Genomic DNA, 21425 nt, shown 5'->3' with positions numbered 1-21425 from the left:
ACCAAAAAGGAAGTCAATGACGCACGAGCTTTGACGTCCGTTACTGTTTTTGCGGTACAGTCGCGCTACCTACTGGACCATCGAGGACTCAGCTCCAGCACTCACAACCTGAACAGGCGAGGATCGCTCGGGACCAGTTAGCTACGAAACACTCACACTTTTAAGCCCTGCGAGTCACCGTTTGGATGATTGGAAAAGAAAAATTGGTTTATTTGTTTACATTCCGACGTCACGTTCGAGCCTCAAAAGGTCAAGACGTTGATGTGCAAAATACAAATGAACTACAACAATGGCGGACCACACTAATGTTCTAATGCTGACAGAAGCTTGAGCTAACGCTATTCAAAAGGCAGAAAAAAAGCAAAACCATAGTGTTTCTACATCTCCAACTAGTGGCCTGTTGTGCTTATTGCACATCTTCGGAAACAAATACACGTTCCATTAAACGTGATATCCTTTATTTATTTTAACCTCTGCCTCATTGCGAACATACATTTCAGACTTCAAACATTCCGGTGATGGCTTTTAATGTGTTTTTGCCTTTTAATGAACTTGTATTTTCCCCTCTTAAATGGGTTGTTTACATGGAACAGTTGCGTTCCTCTCACTAACTTTTATTTATCTTTTAAAAGAATTTTAAAATTGCAGCAAAATAAAAAAGTAGCCCAAAATAAACACACTTGGAAGCGGAACACTATTTTAGATTGACTTTAAAGAGGAAGAATTTTTTACATTAGGCGTAATCTTCACATTAGCAGGGTTTTAATTCATCGGTGGAGTTGATTTCAACAAATTCTGTGCACTTTGTCAGTTATTTGTTAGTTTCAAGGCTTCGGAGTGGCTAAGTGAGCACAGGTCAATGGTCCCATCTTAGCATGTCAATAAAAAACTATATTAACGGATCTAACATAGTCATTCAAAATACAGATCATTGTTCCAAATATCCATACGGCCAAAACAACGTCACACCAAACTGCCGTAATTCATTTTATTCTGCAGAACTATTTTTTTAGATGCATAATGCGACCACAATAGAGAGGAGTGCTTTGGCCACTCTTGCTTGTGCTTCATTCGAGGAAGGTAGGAAATTGGACTTATCCCACTCGGATGGTTCCGACCTCAAAGCTTTCCAAGTGAATGTAAACAGCAAGATGGCTGATCACGACAAGTTGTATTTTATGTTGGCCATCAAAAGACATTTTGACCTCCAGCAAACCACTGTCTGCTTTTCGACGGCAGCGCCATTTTGTTGAGTGACGTCAGATTTAAGCAAGTCGTGAACAACCCCCCCTAAACTTTGCGATTAGGGCCTCCCAGGTCGAGTGGCTTCCCATTTTTCCTGGTCGGAGTTTGCAAAACTCTGACTTCCCACCTTCCTGGAACGCAGCATCAATCTACAGAGTCTTGACTCAAGAATGGCAACATGGTGAAATGTGCATTTAGAGGTTGTGCAAACAGAAGAAATAGGCAAATGAAAGTTTCCACAAATTCCCTATGAAGAACAATAAACTGTGATTACGACAAACACACCGGTGGAAAAAATATCACTCTCCCCTGCAGCCTGTTCCCTGCAGTGCTGCTGGCTTACAAATGTTGCTGTTCATACCATTATTGACAAGTTTTAACAACTTCATCCTGTGGCCTATACTACGAACGGAGTTCAACCTCCCCAGAAGTAATCCAGTTTACCAGCGGGTAACCGGAGTTGACAAAACCTGGTTGTCTAATTTGTGGTCAATCGGTGCTACGACGCTGATTATGAGGTTGATTAGTCGAACCTGTGTCAACCCTGTCAGAGTTACTGCGCGTTCACATAAAAGGGGGCGGAGACCAGAGTCAAACACTACTTGTGACGATGGCACGGGCACCTTACTTCACGGAGGAGGAATGCGCAATGATCATGCGGAGTTATGAGGAATTAAAATCCACCCTCACCGCAAAATCCAACACCGCTTCGGAGAGTAGAGCGCAACGGGTCTGTTGACAGCAAATTTACAGATCGTGTGATTTGTGAATGCGTCAATATGCCAGTTTACTTATGTCCATGAAAAGAAATAAAGCCTGCTGTCAGGACAATAAAATAAGATTTGGTACGTTGACAGTAAGAAATAATTTATTGCGCATCACCACATAAAGCAGGATGATTATGACTGTATGAATACGTATGTCCTTTTTTTTTTATATTTAGTTTGGGCCTAAAAAATCCAGCCCGACTCGAGCCCGATCAATTAACTTAACCCGACCCCCACCCCCCAAAATGTTATATTTGTGAGGACTCAGGAAAAGGAAATGCGGAGATGAAATGCGTTGTTGCGTAAATTAAAGCCCGTCTTTTGTAACGAATTTTCACAGTTAAGACAGTAAGATGCATATTCATTCATTCATTCATTCATTTTCCATGCCGCTTTTAATAAACATTTATATCTTTTATATTTGTGCGTCTGCCCTATCAGTGGATTTGACATTTAATTTAATCTCTTTGAGTTGGCAGAAAAAAACGCGTTTTCTCAATGTTTAAATCGTCTACATATTTCTATGATTATTATAAAAGCATTTACACAACGAAATTACGCTGGAAAAGTTCGTTAAATATATTTCTTGTATGAGAGCAAAGCTCCGCATTCGTTTACATTCAGCGATTTCAACAATCAGTTCGAAGCGTTTCCATACCCCACTCCGAATTGCATGGCATACAGTGTTCTTACGCAGATATTCATCATCACCGATGGAATGCATATATTGTCCCTGGCGAAAGAGCACACGGACAGGCACACAATCTGCGCGGTTGTGAGGGCCTGACTTCGGCGGGTTACGTTAGTGACGTCTGCCTCGATCAGTTGGCACAGGTAAAGAAATCCCTCAGCTGAAAATCTAAATCGGTTCCAACATATCCACCTTTCGTAGTCTCGCTTAGCTGCGAACTTCGGTCGCACGTGATGAAGTTACTCTCGAAGTTACCCTGCTAAACCAGAAAAACCGGCTTCGTAGTATAGGCCACTGAAAACAAACCAACCTTATTGATTGCATGGGTCATTGGTGATTCTCATGCGTGCATGTTTTTTTATTCGTATGCTAAAATGGGACTATTGACTCGCGCTAGCTTAGCCACTCCGGAGCCCTGAAAGTAACAAACTGATAATAATTAGCTGGGGCTAATAATTTAGCCCCACCTAACTCAAAGATTAAGGCTTATATCAAAAATTCTGAACTTCCCCTTTAAATGATGTAGGTTTATAAACTATTTTGACACGTAAACTTTCTACTCTGATAGAAGACAGTTTTCACTCATTTTGGCTTTTTTAAAATTGCTGTTTTGCTCTTACAAAGTTTGTAGATTTTGCCGAGTTGGAAAATGTGTTGCATATTTTGCTTTATTTTATTGGAATTTCTTGATGCGGAAACTTAAATAAAGGTCGTTTCATTGTGGAGAAGTTTGGATTTCATGCAATAGCAAAAATGTTTTGTAACAGGCATTTGTAGCAAGCTATTAACGCTTCCAGCGCCACTGACGATGAGACGTCCATTCACGTGGCTTTTGAACTGACCTAAATTCACAGAAGGATTGTCACTGGTAGCTGTCTAATCCAAGTGAACTTGGAGGCCTGGCAGCGAATGAACACGTTCATTTGCGGTCAGCGTGAGCCAGAAAAATTTTGAAATCTATCATTTGATCCGTTTCTAACCCAAACAGCAGTCGTTCAGCTTAGTCCTTAATTTTAACTAGCTGACATCAAAAAGTGCAATTCATATAAGCTTCTTTAAATGCAAATGTTTTAGAAGGCCAATTCCTATTCCAGATTCAAATCATCAAACACTATTTACGATCATACACTATCAAACACATCAAATAATATTTGGAGGTTCACTTTTTTATCAAACAACATTTTAAAATGAGATTGTACATTCATTGGAGTGAATTACCAGCCCCGGGCAATAAAATATTTTTCAATGACCATTTATTGTATGAGGCAGTCGCTTAATTGTCAGAAATGCAAAAATATGGTGGGAAGAGTGGAAGTTAATACATCGGACAGTTCATTTCACAGATGTGTCCAAAATGTTCCATATGATTATAAAACTAGTAATTAACTTACTGTGGACCAGCAAACTATGTAAAAAAAAAACAAAAAAAACATGTGGGACAATAACATGATAGCATTGTTCAGGGCAAATACCATATTGGCCCGAATATGAAACTGTTTTTTTGCATTGAAATAAGGCTGAAAAAGAGGGGGTCGTCTTATATTCGCGGTGTAGACATTATACCCATTCACGACGCTAGATGGCGCCAGATATCATTGAAGCGATGTTCTGTCATGACAGATCTCAGCTACTCTCAAGTTTAACCAGTTTGCTTTATTTTATTGCAATGTTTTTCCTTATTCAGATTTATTTCAAGACTACAGTTACAGTTAACTTCACTTTGATGGTTAATGCAGTTATTGCAATTTTGTTTTATCACAATAGATTGGTTTATTTACATTTCAAAAACCAGAAGCCATTCATTTACGAATGTGATTGCACTTGAGTTTACATATTTAAATGTTCAGATATTAGGATTTGAATGAGGCAAAATAACATGCTTTTCCTCTCAAATATATTGTTATAATCATTTGTTCCGGATGTACTGTAATCATTTTCTGTATAAAAATTTGGTGTTCAAAAAGTTTTTTTTCAAACTTGAGTCTTGAAAACGAAGGGGTCGTCTTATAATCAGAGCCGTCTTATATTCGGGCCAATACGGTATTTTGAAAATGGGATATAACTCAGGGTCTTGCTTATTTTCCTGATGGCAGAGTGTTTTTGATGACTGCAAAGGCCTTTCACAGTTATGTTGACCTGTTGTCATTGAAAAACACTAATATGATACAAAATGTACAGTATGAAGTCTAAATGTCTGCACAACAGACGCATTGACAAGTGACTATCCACTTCTGTGTTGTCACTGCTTGACAAAAAAAAAAAAATCATGACTTAAAGGAACTTTTAGCTCTGATGAGCCATCTCGGCGATCTTCTTCAACATCTCCTCTGACTGCAGCTGCTCCAGCGTCAGCAGAGACAGACCCAGCTGGTCTTCCTGTGCAGCAGGGGTGACAGAGCACACGAAACAGTTAACATAAACTGGGCGAATCTTCACTGTATCTCGACATATGAACGCATTTGTATATATTCAGATTACAAAAGGGTTTTTAGCAAACATTTTACAAAAGATACTATGTACCGTAATTTTCGGTCTATAAGCCGCTACTTTTCCCCCCTCATTTTGAATCCTGCGGCTTATAGTCCAGTGCGGCTTATTTGTTGATTTATTAGGGTTAATAGGTAACACTTTATTTGACAGCGGCTTCATATTCTATTAAGAACAAATAAACAGAAAAACAAGCTTCTGCTGTGAATTGAAATGACTTTAACACTAGTAGACGTTCAATCCATTTGAAGTGGGAGGGATGGCAGCGAATGAACATTCGTTCATTCGCTGCCATCCCTCCCACTTCAAATGGATTGAACGTCTATGGACGTCAGTGGCAGCCATTGCCAGGCAATGAGGTAGTTTTGGGGCATTTCACGTAATTAACCTGTTGATTTTCAGTAACTTCCTGTTGATTTTGGGGTATTTTATGGGTCAATTTCTGTTTGAGTTACAGAACAGGAAGTGTTCCCTAAAATGAACAGCAAGTGACCTGTAAATGCCCCGAAAATTGGACCGAATGACTGCGAACGCTTTGGTTTTGAATGAACGAACGTTCCCAGTCTAAATGGATTGGGCGTCGAGCACAGTCACTGGCAGCCTTAGAGTTAACTGAGACACTATTATAGTGGAAGATTTTGGTAGCACCTTGATGGTTCTTTTTTTTGACACCTTTATAAAATGATATCTCAATTCTTGACAGGAGCATATCGATAACCTTTTGGAATACAAAGTATCATGATATATCACCAGTTCGATATTTTTTCACACCCCTACCTGCCTGGATCTTTTTAGTGCTGCAAGGATTAATCGATTAACTCGAGTATTCGATTAGAAAAAAATATTCAAATTAAATTATGCTGCTTCGAGTATTCGTTTAATTAATTAGCATTGTAATGGTTTATTTCGAAAGGGTTTGCATTTAGATTTATTGATTTGGGTGGATACACTGCCCTCTAGTTTGCCTCATTTCACATGGCTGAATCCTGCTGCTCCCTGTTAAGACCATCAAAAGCTAAGTTTTTGTTTGGGGTTTTTTAATGCATTCGTAATTTAGTTTATAGGTATATTTAGCAGTTTTTTGTGGGTCTGAACCATTTGTTAAGAGTATTGTTAAAAAAACAAACATTAGTGTTTTATAGCATTTAAGCTAGCGGACTTTTGCCACGTAAGTTAGCCAATTGTACTTTTGTTGTACATAGATCCTTATTTATTTATTTTTAAGACCGTCTGAGGCTCAACTCAGGTATTTTGATGTTTCAGGTTCCTTATCCGATTATTCGAACAAACTGGTTCATCGATTAATCGACTACTAAAGTAATCGATAGCTGCAGCCCTAGATCTTTTACATCCATTCAAAAGTGAGATAATTTGCCGAATGACCTAAAATGACATCTGTCATGCCATAATTATGATGGTCTTACGACAGTCTTATAGCGCCACTGTCAAATAAAGTGTTACCAGACACCAAAACTATCAATTTATGAAACAACTGGAACAGTAACTGAAAAAATAATTAGCATAAAAAATGAATTTAGATTGCCATTTACATCTGTAGTGCTGCAATGCATGCTAGGAGGCATGTTGGACAAAAAGTGTTGAGAGCCGGTGGTAACGGGTTGACTGTCTCCCCAGGGGAGAAGTGATGGTCAAATGAAGCTTCTTGAAGAAATGAAGCTTTGCTGTCAATTAGTTCAAAGCTTCATGGTGATTTGAAGCTTTGAACTAATTGACTACAAAGCTTCATGGTGATTCATTTGGTCTTATGACAGTCTTATGATGCCGCTGTGCTCTTCAATGGTCGGTAATCATGCAATACTCTTCCATATCCATAGGTGTCAATAGGTTGCTAATTACTGTACTTTGTTTAGTGAATGGCTAGCATTGGGCCCAGCGGTCGAAGGTGAAATTAGCTAATCTGTAACATTCATTTTGAGGTACCACTATACTGTTTTTGAGTCGGACCTGTCTGAAAGGCTGAGCCATCTGTCTGAGGAAATGCTTGGACAGCTGCACGGTCTCGTCCACGGTCAGGTTGAGGCTGCCGTCGTTGATGTGCTCCTGGATCCAGCGGGGAAGCTTGCCGCGCTTGTCTGCTCGGGCGTAACGCTGCCACAGAGAGACCAAAAAGAAGATTACATTCCTAAGTACGTAGGATGTTACTAAAATTTTAAGTTACCTTGTCTGCAAAAATCATAAGTCCATAGTCAGTCTTTCCTCGAATGGCCCGGCCGACGCACTGCGCGGCGTGTCGCATGGCGTCGAAGGTGAGGAAGTCGTTTTCTCGGATCTGGAATTGATCCCGCAAGTACTCCAGACGAGCCTGTGAAAGGATAGTGACACGGGCCGGCTCAATATTCAGACAGTAGCAATATAGTCAGTCGAAGGTTGCTGGATAGCCGTTACCTTGAGGATGCGGCTCTGTGTGTAAACGTACGGAACGCCAAACATGATGACTGCTCGACCAAAGTGATGCACTGAACACAAAGCAACACATTTCATGGCTTTCGTTTGTTCGTTTTCATAATAGTTACAAAAATATCCCCCAAAATATCTCATTGTACGTAACCCTCCCTCACTCTAATTTGGAAATAAATTCTTTAAAAATCAAACAATGTGATTTTCTGTTTTTTCCCACATTCTGTCTCTCATGGTTGAAGTTTACCCATGTTAACAATTACAGGCCTCTCTGATATTTTCAAGTGGGAGAACTTGACCAATTAGTGGTTTACTAAATACTTATTTGCCCCACTGTATTTTCTAAGTGGGGGAATTTGCAAAATCACTAGGGGTGCAAATACTTCTGCTCCTCACTGTACATCTAAAAAAAAAAGCCAAACTTTTGTTGAAATATGGTTACACTAACTTTCTTAAGTCCTTCAAAAAAAAATTTTAATAAAAAAAATTGTTTTGCCCCCAACAAGGTTACTTGTAAATTCATCAGGATATTGTAATATTCCAAGGCAACTCTGACATTACATTTTTATCATTTACCAAAATCGATCCCCTCCGACACTTTCCCTCGCGCCACCGAAAGCAGGATGGCTCCTCTGCCGTTCTCGCACGCCTGCCAAGAGACGATCGTGGAATTAGGATTGAGCCGTGAACCGCCTTATCACCAGAACAGGGTACGGCCTTCACCTCTTGGTACTTCTCCAGTGCCATGCTGGTCTCTGCGGCATCCTGCGTCTCGATGAAAATCAGCTTATTCTTTTGAATGTTCTCCAGGATTCCCTAAAAGCACCCGAACAATACAAATGCGGCTTCGTTAATTGCTAGGATGGCGAAATGCTAACAAAGAGCCGGCAAGCGAGCTAAGGCTGACCTGCTCATACCAGGACGCCACAATGTTCTCCATGTAAACGTAGCTGGTGAAAAACGCCACGATGCCGTCAGGAACCACGGCGGACATCTCCAGCAGCAGGTTGCCGTAGTTACGAATCACAGCTAGGGAGAAAAAAACAAAACTGACATCAAAGGGCTGTGAATTAAGGTCATTCTTAACTAGCACGTGCTTGGAAATTGGGCCCGATCAAGATTTTTTAGGGTAACAGAATCATGTTAAAAAGATCTGGTTTCGAAAATGTACAGTGGGGCAAATAAGTATTTCGTCAACCACTAATTGGTCAAGTTCTCCCACTTGAAAATATTAGAGAGGCCTGTAATTGTCAACATGGGTAAACCTCAACCATGAGAGATAGAATGTGGGAAAAAAAACAGAAAATCAGTTTGATTTTTAAAGAATTTATTTGCAAATCATGGTGGAAAATAAGTATTTGGTCAATTCCAAAAGTTTATCGCAATACTTTGTTATATACCCTTTGTTGGCAGTAACGGAGGCCAAACGTTTTCTGTAACTCTTCATAAGCTTTTCACACACTGTTACTGGTATTTTGGCCCATTCCTCCATGCAGATCTCCTCTAGAGCAGTGATGTTTTGGGGCTGTCGTTGGGCAACACGGACTTTCAACTCTCTCCACAGATTTTCTATGGGGTTGAGATCTGGAGACTGGCTAGGCCACTCCAGGACCTTGAAATGCTTCTTACGAAGCCACTCCTTTGTTGCCCTGGCTGTGTGTTTGGGCTCATTCTCAGGCTGAAAGACCCAGCCACGTCTCATCTTCAATGCCCTTGCTGATGGAAGGAGATTTTCACTCAAAATCTCTCGATACATGGCCCATTCATTCTTTCCTTTACACAGACTATTCGTCCTAGTCCCTTTGCAGAAAAACAGCCCCAAAGCATGTTTCCACCCCCATGCTTCACATTGGGTATGGTGTTCTTCGGATGCAATTCAGTATTCTTTCTACTCCAAACACGAAAACCTGTGTTTCTACCAAAAAGTTCTATTTTGGTTTCATCTGACCATAACACATTCTCCCAGTCCTCTTCTGGATCATCCAAATGCTCTCTAGCGAACCGCAGACGGGCCTGGACGTGTACTGGATTCAGCAGGGGGACACGTCTGGCAGTGCAGGATTTGAGTCCCTGGCGGCGCATTGTGTTACTGATAGTAGCCTTTGTTACTGTGGTCCCAGCTCTCTGTAGGTCATTCACTTGGTCCCCCCGTGTGGTTCTGGGATTTTTGCTCACCGTTCTTGTTATCAATTTGACACCGGGGGGGAGATCTTGCATGGAGCCCCAGATCGAGGGAGATTATCAGTGGTCTTGTATGTCTTCCATTTTCTAATAATTGCTCCCACAGTTCATTTCTTTACACCAAGCGTTTTACCTATTGCAGATTCAGTCTTCCCAGCCTGGTGCAGGTCTACAATTTTGTCTCTGGTGTCCTTCGACAGCTCTTTGGCCTTGGCCATAGTGGAGCTTGGAGTGTGACTGACTGAGGTTGTAGACAGGTGTCTTTTTTTATCCGATAATGAATTAAAACAGGTGCCATTAATACAGGTAACGAGTGGAGCCTCGTTAGACCTCGTTAGAAGACGTTGGACCTCTTTGACAGCCAGAAATCTTGCTTGTTTGTAGGTGACCAAATACTTATTTTCCACTCTAATTTGGAAATAAATTCTTGAAAATTCAACCAATGTGATTTTCTTTTTTTTCCCACATTCTGTCCCTCATGGTTGAGGCTTACCCATGTTGACAATTACAGGCCTCTCTAATCTTTCAAGTAGGAGAACTTGCACAATTGGTGGTTGACTAAATACTTGTTTGGCCCACTGTATCTATTTAAATATTAAAGTTTGCAGCCATTGACAGCAAAAAAGTCAAGAAAATCCCAACCAAAATCACATTGGATGACCAATTTTTTTAATATACAATAAGTACAGTATACAGGTAGTCCTCAGGTTACGAATGAGTTCCGTTCCTACACTGGAAACATAAACCAAATTTCCATGTAAGTCGGAATTAACCCTTTAAGTACCTCAGGAAAAAGTCCAAAAGTAATGTGTTTTGTTTAACCCTTGAGAGTCGAAGGACGCGCCGGCGCGTCCTCAGCGCACGTCGTCTTTGAAGCGCCCTCACGTTTCAAATACGTCACCCACATGCCGTTGGTTGATCTCGTTTTAAAGTGCAGAAGTTGCGGTTTACTCTCGTTATTATTTGAAGTCAATTGACCAATTAAAACGTGAGATATTGTCATTTAAGTTTTATAGTTTTATTGTCCTCTCAAAAAAACATTAAAACGCTGCATGGATCATTTGTTTGCATCTATATTTCCATCATTTCTTGTCCTTTTTCAAAACGGAAGCTCCATGAAAAAACCACAAATCAAACGAACCCTTTCGAAGTCACAGTGGAAGCACAAAATGCGTTTTTTAAATAAATATGACTGCCATGCGAGGTTCCACCGAACGAGAGGGAGGAGTGTTCTGAAGCAGCGAGGTGGCGAGCTGACGGCCGTTTGGATCGAGCAGCGACTTTGTGTGACTTTGAGAATGAACGGAAAACTAAATTTAGCGCAAGCAATTGTGCTATTTGATCAACTTGAGGAAGAGGATGGTCCAAATTCGTCATCATCGTCTTCTTCGGAAGAGTCCTCGAGTGAAGATAGTGATGTATTTTAACACGTCGGTGACGCCATCGACGAGCAGAGGTAAGCAAACTCACTTTTTTTTTTTTTAGGCTGGAAAAAGTTTCTTTTGAAAGTTTCTTTTGATATTGCAAGACAAAGTTAATTTTGATGCAATATAAGTGTGTGTTTGTGTATATAATAATAAAATGTGCATATCAGATCAAAGTCGTACGTGAACTGTGTGTATCCAAGGCAGGAATTTATAATTGTGGTGATCTTCTTTCTATATGAAGATTAGGGATGTAGCACATATTCAGCTATGGTCTTCTTTCTATTGTCATACATATAGATTTCCATTATTATTTATTGCTGAATATATTTTATTTTATACTTTATTATTTTCATAAATACTGACTTTTTTTCATGTACATTTATAGTGACAATGAAAGTAAAGTGAAATGAAAATGGAATGGTGGAAAGAGGACCAACACCCCATGGAAGTGTGGGCTGTGTGATGTCGCCCTGTTTCGAATTCCAGGACGAAAATGCTTTTCGGAGTGGCATGCCTGAAAAAAATTTAACTTGTTTATTGTAAATATTTTTGAAAATACTCCCCCCCCCCAATGTTATATATATATACATTTTTTCCCACAATCAGTCTTCTCAATTTGTGTATATAAATGTGTGTTCAAGAAGCTTGATTGTGTGTACATAGTTTTCATCAGGTGATGGGCCGCAATACCTAAACTCATAAAGAGATGGCCTCTAAACACTTTTTGTGTTAGATGGTATATATTTTTTCACTGTTCGGTCTGCTGTATATAACCTGTTTTGACTACAGCATGTATAAAGGCAAAAAACGCCTATGCTATACCTGTTGTTTATGTTGAATTGTCAAATATAAGACTATTTATTCTAAATTTTTTTGGTTGAATGTTCATCCTAACATGTTGAATAAATATTACAAAGTTTCAAAACGGTTCGTTACGCATGTTTGGTTGTCAATTGGACATCAAAATTAAAAATTTTGACAAAACGATTGTGGAATTTTTGGTCTTTTTGGGCCCAAAATGATGATTTATAATTGGTCAGTGACGGAAACAACAGTTTGGACATGAAGTTCAAGGTGTCACAAAAAAAGGGACCAAACCAGGCCATCGTAAACAATTCTTTCTTTGAAATATTAAGGCAACTTCAAAGACATGCAAAATCAGATAAAATAGGCCCAGACCTTAAAGGGTTAATGATGGAAGATACACTACCTTCTAGTGGCAGTGTTGGGTCAAGCTAGACTGTCGCCTTATGACTGAGATGCAGACTCTCGTCTGACATGGATAAAGGATAGCTGCGCTCCGCTTTGGCCCACATAAGGCTGTAGTTTACAGCTAGAGTTTGTGGAGTTACGTGTGAGCGATTTGCTATGAGAATTGTAAATACGTTAGAATTTTTAACATTTAAGCTAGCAGACTTTTGTTAGGCAAATTAGACAACTTTAAGCTACTAAAATTACATATTGATTAGACTAGATGCCCGTTTAAACACCAATTGTTTTGTGTCAAGTGTTTGTTAAAATGCTTGTTGATTTGAACATAAGTGTTCATATGTTACAGCTTTACAAATTGTCAAAAGTGGAATAAGTAAAAAGCTTCAAAAAGCACAATCTAAACAACTTGACGTTTAGTGAGGACAGAACACATAAACAAGTAAACAAATAAAAGATACTGTGGGGTACAATAAGGGTACTCCTTGTGCGATTAAAAAATGACTGGAGACAAAATGGCGGACGAGTCGCGTACGTCGTAACGCAGGGACTACCTGTATATACGTAAAACAAAGCATTTTAACGTAATTGGTTTGCAACCTATTTGGTGCTTATGATTATGATTTTTTTTCACTTTTTTGAAACCACTGCTGGACTCAGAGACGCAGCAAGGGTCCCCGGCGGCCCCAGGCAATAAGCAACATAGGGCCCTTCGAGCGTGTGCAAGTAAGGGGGGCAGTTGGACTTGGAGCAATAGCATATTTAATAAAAGTATAATAACGCCTTGGTCTCATCGAGCGCTTTTTAGGACACTCAAAGTGCCTGGCTTCTACTACATTAGGACATAAAACTACAGTAACAGTACACTCACCGCTGTCTTGCTTCCTGTTCTTCTCTTCTGCTTTTTTTTTTCTTTTGTCATTTCCAGAAGGATAACTTCTCTTCATTTTTCAATATACCCCAATTAAAAAAAAGCCAAATCGCCGCTCACTCTCACTCTGAGTCAAGTGAGAGGGGGGGGTGTAGAGCAAGTGAAGGGGGCCCTTCAGGGAACTCCGACACAAGGCTTTCACTGGCACTGTCGCACTTGTCCCTGCGACAGTGCAGTAAAGCTGCGTGTGCTAAATCTGTTGGCCCTCTGGGGGCCCCTGCTGGCTGGGGGCCCTAGGCAATTGCCTGGTTTGCCTAATGGAATGCGACGCCTCTGGCTGGACTAATAACTCTTTTATATGGCTATAAAGTTGGGATAGCTTTGTTCAAATTGACATTTCGATGTGTTTTTTATTCTCTCTCCTTCTTAATACATTTCCTTTCAGGACTATCAGGAATAGGCAGATCCTTAAAATCAAGTGGCGTCCCTATTTTGAAGTCATCTTGTTGATTTTCTTACCAAAATCCTCTCTGGTCTCAAACTTGGAGCTGAGAGCCACCTGATCGTTTCCACGACCGACAATCTGGAACAAAAGAAAGACTGAATGCCAATACAAGACTCCAGGTGCATCACTGTCATAATGCAGCCGAAACATGTTAAAAAAATACTCATTTGTGGCTGTGAAAGAGACATACCAGTGGGCAGAGGCAGGTTCGCGCCAGTGTCATGGTAAAAGAGGCCATGGTGACGGGCCGGAAGTCTAGGATGCGAGGGTAGATGTCCAGCGGGGACAGTGTCTGACAGGGACAAACGCATGAGACGCTGATGAAATGTTCTAGAGGGTGAAAGATGTGAGGCTTACCCCTGAAGTGATGATTACCGACTGGAATCTCTGAAAGACGGGTTTGATGGCAATGGAAGGGTCCATGCAGCTGATTGGGGAGGAGATACGACAGAGATCGTTTAACATTTTTCTACAAGTAAAAATTTCATTATTGAAATAATTATAAATTGGGAGAAAAAACAAGTTCCAAAGCGCCTCAATGTTGATCATGCGAAACAGCAAAACTGCGTACCTGAAGTGCAACACTGGGTTGGCTATAGTTGGAGTTCTGTCTTCAAAAGGCTCGATGATGATGGTGAAACCTATGAATAGAAACATCAGAAGTGAAGGATTTTTTAATCAAAATGCCACTTACTGTATGAATCAAAACGAACTGTTGGTAATATTTTTGTCCTTAACCTTTGAGAACCAGGGTTTTTTTGGAGTTGTAGCCATTCATACAGGCCATTTTTAAAAAATTAATATTTCATTAATTTTGAAAAAAAAAAGGATGTTTGTTTAAGAAAACTTCTTTTTAAAATCTTTTTTCCAAAAATACATAATTAAAATATAAATACAAAATTAAAAATAAGGCACGGCAAGGCAAATTTATTTATATAGCACAATTCAACACAAGGCAATTCAAAGTGCTTTACATCACAAAGATCATAAAAATCACATCAATAGGCTGTAAAGACGATCGAAACAGGAAATAAAATTATACATAAACATTTAATCGCGAGTAGAATTTAAAAAATAATAATAATTGCAATCAGCAATGGAGATAAAGCACAAGAGGAATAGAAAGCAAATAGCTTGAAATATATAGACTGTTATGGATATGCTGTGCTAAACAAAGGCGCTTTTAGCCCTGATTTAAAGGAGCTAACAGTTTGAGCATACTTCAGACCTTCAGGTAACTTGTTCCAGAGGTTGGTGTTGGTGTTATACTTATATAGCGCTTTTCCACCTTTCAACGCGCTCAAGGCGCTTTACACTATCTCGCCATCCGAGGAGCATACCAACTAAATGCTGCCTCACCCTGCTTGGTTCTTGTTCTTGGAACATAAAAGAGACCGGTTCCAGACGGCCTTAGGGGTCTAGATGTTTCATAGGAATCTAACAAATCAAGCATTTATTTTGGCCCAAGGCCACTAAGTGTTTTGTAGACGAGCAGTAGTATTTTATAGTCTATCCTTTGACTCACTGGAAGCCAGTGTAACGATTTCAAAACCGGTGTAATGTGGTCCAGTTTCCTTGTATTTGTGAGGACTCACTGCAGCATTCTGTACGAGCTGCAGCTTCCTGACTGATTTCTTTTAAATAAATAAGATCAAATCAATTTTTAAAAAGATTAAAAAGGAATAAAATAAGGAGAAAAAAAAAAGATCAAAATCCTCAATTTAAAGAATAATATATTTTTTGAAAATATAAAAAGTGGTCATAGATTACCGTATTTTTCGGACTATAGATCACACCAGCCAAAAAATGCGCAATGAAAAGGAGAAAAACATATACAAGTTGCATCGGCGAATGAGTCGCATTTTTGGCGGTATGCTAACATTACATGACGCTAGAAGTTAGATCGGGCCTAAAAAATCCAACCCAGCCCGACCGGCCCACGGATATTAAAGCCCGACGCGGCTAACCCAGCCCGATCAATTAACTTGCCCGAGCTCGAAAAAAAAACAGAAATTTTATTTTTTATTTGTGAGGACTCAGGAGAAGGAGGAAATGCAGGAATGCGATGCGTGGTTGTGTTTTGTGTGATCACGTTTGTGACGATGCTAGTGCATATAAGCATAATGATAACAAATTAAAGCCTGTAAGATGAATATTCAATAAACATTTATATCTTTTATATTTGCATGTCTGTTCTAAGAGGCGGGTAGTGGATTTGACATTTATTTTAATCTCAAGTTGGCAGAAAAAAAAAGCAAGTTTTCTCAATGTTTAAATAGTCTACATATTTTTATGATCATTATAAATGCATTTACACAACGAAATAACGCTTTTCTTGTATGAGACCAAAGCGCCGCATTTGTTTACATTCAGCGAAGCAGACACATGTTTCCGTATCTTCCACATTCAATTTGAATCCTTTCCATATCCCACTCCTACCGCAGTTTTTTGCATTTCAATTCCGTTGTCTTTAGTTTGTTTTTCACTCCTATAGCTGCTCCATATCGAAAAGGAAATACCAGGATGCTCGCAGAGGGGAAGATTGAAAAGAGGGTGGGGCCACTGCGTTCACGTGTGCAGGGATGCACAGCGCCTTCTCTGTTTTATCCAAATTATTCATTTAACATCCATACATCGTTTTAGTATGAATATATGAATATCTATTTAATTTTATAAAAAGTTAGCGAGAGAGAAGTTGGCCCGACCCGACCGTACATAATCACACATAAGATCACTCACACACCTAATCACTCCAGAGTAGAAGACGCACCCTCTGCCAAAGTATGCGACTTATAGTCCGAAAAATACGGTAGTCATTTTCTTTTTTTTCTTCTTTTTCTGAATTATAATTTTAGAATTCTCATTTTTAGTTGTTCCTTTAAACAGAATTTTCTGTGTATATATATATATATATATATATATATATATATATATATATATATGTTTTTTTTGTTTTTGTTTTTTTTTGCATTTTTTTTTCATCAAAACAATTTTATGTGCTTATGTCCTCCTCCAATGCTTTATTTTATAACTCTTTGGCTGCCAATGACAAACATTCACTCTCTGCCCCCTTCCCGCTTCAAATGGATTGGATGTCTACGAGTGACAAATTCACTCTGCTGTACTTCCAAATCTGTTTCCAATCCCCATTAATTTCTTTAGAAAAAATCTAGTTAACATTTTCCTTGCTTCAATTCCTAAATTATACGCTTAAATTCTAAAGTTCATCCATTTTGCTTAAAGTTTCAACCTTCGGAATAAAAAGGGAATGACACACCTTGGCTGTATGTGCTGACCAGCGTGGCGAAGTTGGAGATAAGCGTGACGGCCGAGAAGTCGGCGATGTCCGCGATCTCCAGCGTCCGCAACAGCGACTGCAGCCGCTCGGCGCAAAACCTGCGAGATGACATCAAGTCCCCGGTGAGCCGCCGCGATGCGACAGGTGAAGGATGGCCATCGGCATTCACCTGAGAGGCTTGCGGTCGATGCAGACTTTTTCAAAGATGTCCTTGAGGAACTGCGGGGCGCTCTCTTGCACCACGTGCTGCACCCTCAGGCGTGACTTCAAGTATTCCATGAAACGTTTCAGAAAACCCACAAAATGCTCGGCCGTGCGGATGTTGCCGGGAACGGCCTCTTCGGACATCAGGTAGTCAAATCCAATATTTAAAGTGACAGCAGTGACAGAATAAATGTAAACGGCATTCTCCTCACCTTTTAGGATTTCATCCGGCAGCACGGGATTGGCCAGGTACACATCGGTCTCCCTCGCCACATTTGCTTCCTTCAGACCTTCCACTAGGCGGCGATATTCCTCCTTCAATTTGGAGGCATCGGTCTCCTTGATCCTTTCAAAGGCAGGAATGATGGTTACATTTCCAGGGCGACGACGGAGATGGACGTCCAATCCATTTTGACGGGGAGGAGCTGGAAGCGACCTCCCGGTCAAAATGGGTTGGACGTCTATCGCTGTCAAAGATTTAAGCACCATGTTCTACTAGAGGTGTGACAAAATATCGAAATGGTGATGTATCGTGATACTTTGTTTCACAAAAGGTTATCGATATGCTCCTGCCAAGAATCGAGATATTGTTTTCAAAAGGTGTCAATATATTAAAAAAAATAGAATAAAAAGGAACCAACAAGTTGCTACCAAAATCTTCCACCATAATACAGTCTCAGTTAACTCTACGGCTGCATTTACGGTGCACGACACCGAATCCATTTAGACTGGGAATGTTCAATCATTCGAAACTAGAGCATTCAAAGTCATTCTGTCCGATTTTTAGGGCATTTACAGGTCATTTCCTGTTGAGTTTGAGTTACTGCCTATTCATTTGGTTGATTCCCAGGTCACTTCCTGTTCTGTAACTCAAAATAAACAAGAAGTGACCCGTAAAATACCCCAAAATCAACAGGAAGTAACTGAAAATAAACAGGTAAATGACTTTAAATAGCCCAAAATTACCTCATTGCTTGGCATTGGCTGCCACCCTCCTAGTTCAAATGGATTAGACGTCTACTAGTGATAAACTCATTCCAATTCATAGCAGAAGCTTGTTTTTCTGTTTATTAGTTGTTTGCAGAATATTCTAGAATGATTTCCTGACCAATGTATCGATAATCGTCGTATCGCCACATCGTCAGATCATCGTTATCGTGAGCTTTGTATCGCGTATCGTATCATATCGTGAGGTACCAAGAGGTTCCCACTCCTAGGTTCTACGTTCTTACTTCTGAATGGTATTCTGCAGCGTATCTACGTTCCCCTGGCAACGGTCCAGCGTCCGTCTGGTGATGTTGACACTCATGGAATCGATACACACGTTGTCTGCGGAGGGCAGGAAATGTCATTTCACTGATCAAACCGAGTGATAATGATGGGTGATGTAAATTTTCTGTTGTTATAATTAAAATATATCATCACTATCGTCATTTATTCAGCATTGATCATATATGATGCTGAGTGTACACTAGTGATGTAACAAGGTTTGCCGAGCCTTCACAGTGCGTCTCCAGTAATGGAGGGACATTTCTGTGAAGATATTCCGCGATAATAATACAATATATACATATGTACATTTCCGCAACATAATCTAAAATAGCTCCTATCGTGATGGATTTATTCCACTACTGACCTATGTTGTGCGCCTCGTCAAAGACCACCACAGACTGTTTGGCCAGCTCCTTGGACACCAGGTCTGCTATCTTGGGGTCCAGCAGGTAGTGGTAGCTGTACACCACGATGTTGGCGTGCAGGAGCTAAAAACCAACGAGGACAATAATGTGAAAACCCACCAAGGAATTGACATTTTTGACAGCTCCTGTTCTCATACCGAGTACCGTGCAAGGTAATAGGGACACCATCCTTTCCTGCGACCAAAGTCCTTCAGGTCGTCCAGGTTGTAAATACCGGCGGGAAGAGGTACCTGCCGACCCACCGCATCAAATTCCTGCCAGGCAGAGTGGACGGATTTCTTTGAATCTGGTAAAGTGAGAAGCAGACATATCTCATACCTCGTAGAAGCGGCAAACGGGCTGGTTGGGGTTACTGTGATGTTGTGCGCGGATGTACGACGCCGTCAGACTGTGGCACTTTCCGTCCACTTCCTTGCCAAAGCGCAGGCTGCTCACCTGGAATAGCCAGAATATAAAATTAAGACAAATTTATAGCAATGTGGGGGGAAAATATTTAGAAAACTGTTGATTCATCTATTTCATTGTAAAATATCACTTTAAATAGGTTCAAACAAGATGATTCATTTCATGATTCAGAAACATCGTTACAAATTTGTCTTTAAATTGTAAATGAGATTTTAAAAGTTGAATGTTACTTATGTAAATTCATTTTGATTGTTGGATTGAAAATTACACAAAGAAACCTAATTGAGAAACTTAAACACATTTATTATTTTTGTGATATTTTTTTTCTTAAATGTAAAATGTTTTATTTCATGATAATGTTGTTTATTCATTTAAAGACAATTACATTTGGATTTTTATTTTCATTATTTAAAGGCTTTTTAAGTCATACAACACTCTTTTAATTAGTGTTAAAAAGTGTCATTTATTTATAAAGTGATTTTTTTCCATTATAAAATGACTATTTCATGTCATTAGTATACATCTGTTTGGTCAATTACTTTGGTTTTTTTTTTCATTGTTTAAGAAAATTATTTAATGGCATTTAATATTTACAGCACCACTTTGAATTACTTCAAGAACTTTTTTTAAAATATTAAATAGATAAATTAATGATTAAAAATATATACATATACATATATCTTTTTGGAAATTCACAATTTTACTACCTCTCTTTATATTTTATTAAGGCTAACAATTTGGCAGCCAGTGATGGTGATTGGATGTATATCTCCATCATAGGCACTAAAAAAACCGACATCGCTGTCAACCCGATTGCCTGCGCGGTCGCGTGACGGGGCCCCCTTAACCCCCGACACGGCAGCCGCTCGGGCAGGTATCAGCCCACGCAAGGCGTCGGGTCGGAGGCGATGTCCCCAGCCCACCGAACCCTTCACTGACAGCCCTCCACTTGGAATGAATTACACATCTATTGCTGTCAATATCTTCATCTAATAAATGGCTAACAGAGACAAATAGTTGAGGGTACTATGCAAGTCTTCTAAGTAATTGAAAGCTCACCTCCGGGTGGATGCAAAGGTTCTTTCGGGAGGAGAGTGCCAGAGCCAGATAGTTATTTTTCTCGCCCGTCTCTTTGGAATAAAACTCCATCAGCTTCCTCAGCTCCTCTACCACCTAATACAGGCACCATCAGAAATTAAGACTCAAAAAGGTCAAGTGTTTACAGAGTTGACTCAAGTCACCTTCTCAATCTCGGGGACCGTTCTGGAACAGTAGATAAGCTTGGTAACATCCAGAGGGTACGCCTGACAAGAAAATAGATTAGACTTTCTTAGGTTAGGAATCAAAACGAAACATAAGGGTGGGTCGACGCTTACCCTCTGATAGGCAACAATAAGGGACAGCAGTGATATGGTCTTGCCGGTTCCTGAAGGCATTTCCAGGACGCCATGGCCCTGAAAGTCAAGAGGACCGACATTATTTTTGTTCGTAAATGAGCGAGGAAAATGGCCATCTAGTCCTCAATTTCTAGTTTCCATTGTAATCTAAAGCCCCAACGAGTACTTTTTGTGGCTCTCTAAAAGGCGCTACATAAAACCAAACTTATTATTGTTAAATGCCTGTTTCGTTTTATGTGCATTTCACACCTTAGCATCCAGCGTCCTCTTCAGCTCCAACATGTACGAATATTGTTCAGGATATATGTAGTCGTAAGGAAAATACACTAACAGACCGTCGATATTGAGCCTGAGGGGGGAGAAACATATTTTAAAAGACATTTTTGTTCATTCAATTGGTTACATTCACACAAGCTCCAAGCTAGCGAGTTCATAACATTATCAGGCACATTTAAGTCATCCACGTTGGAAAACGTCAAGGTCAACAACACGGAAAACTCACTTCATTGTTGCAAAATGTTCCTCTTCCTTGCCACTTTATTACTTTATTCATATAAGAGCTTTCATGGAGAATTTTGTAACAGTGGAAAACCTGGCGTGCGGCTTCTTTCTTCTTCTTTTTA

At 39.9% G+C, this 21425-nt stretch overlaps 2 protein-coding genes across 3 annotated transcripts in view; one reads left to right on the top strand and one right to left on the bottom strand.

The window, feature by feature from the left end:
- klc3 (kinesin light chain 3) overlaps nucleotides 1-5372 on the top strand; it is a 30675-nt gene extending 25303 nt beyond the window's left edge. Inside the window, exon 14 of the mRNA XM_057839077.1 lies at nucleotides 61-5372. Within this exon, the coding sequence (XP_057695060.1) occupies nucleotides 61-141 (81 nt within the window). The 3' untranslated portion in view covers nucleotides 142-5372. The remainder of the gene's footprint in view (nucleotides 1-60) is intronic.
- On the bottom strand, nucleotides 3918-21422 carry ercc2 (excision repair cross-complementation group 2). Of its 2 annotated transcripts, XM_057839076.1 has the most exons (23): nucleotides 21305-21422; nucleotides 21052-21151; nucleotides 20782-20859; nucleotides 20647-20709; nucleotides 20465-20578; nucleotides 19319-19435; nucleotides 19138-19254; nucleotides 18940-19063; nucleotides 18536-18632; nucleotides 17516-17649; nucleotides 17269-17437; nucleotides 17079-17197; nucleotides 14373-14442; nucleotides 14159-14228; nucleotides 13992-14093; nucleotides 13816-13879; nucleotides 8516-8637; nucleotides 8332-8424; nucleotides 8185-8257; nucleotides 7597-7667; nucleotides 7370-7513; nucleotides 7156-7299; nucleotides 3918-5079 (listed from the first exon to the last, which is right to left on the bottom strand). In XM_057839076.1, exons 1-23 carry the CDS (start codon nucleotides 21307-21309, stop codon nucleotides 4987-4989), a joined length of 2283 nt encoding a protein of 760 aa, XP_057695059.1. In that variant the 5' UTR covers nucleotides 21310-21422; the 3' UTR covers nucleotides 3918-4986. The 2 variants fall into 2 exon arrangements, 1 of the variants encoding a protein (XP_057695059.1); XR_009063485.1 differs by lacking the exons at nucleotides 3918-5079; nucleotides 7156-7299; nucleotides 7370-7513; nucleotides 7597-7667; nucleotides 8185-8257 and having other exon boundaries at nucleotides 8399-8424; nucleotides 13816-13914.
- Nucleotides 21423-21425: the final 3 nt, after the last annotated feature.

Source organism: Corythoichthys intestinalis, chromosome 6, assembly GCF_030265065.1.
Source record: "Corythoichthys intestinalis isolate RoL2023-P3 chromosome 6, ASM3026506v1, whole genome shotgun sequence".
Classification (NCBI taxonomy): Eukaryota; Metazoa; Chordata; class Actinopteri; order Syngnathiformes; family Syngnathidae; genus Corythoichthys; species Corythoichthys intestinalis.
The sequence above is the reverse complement of the archived record's forward strand: the minus strand, read 5'-3'. Positions and strand labels throughout refer to the sequence as shown.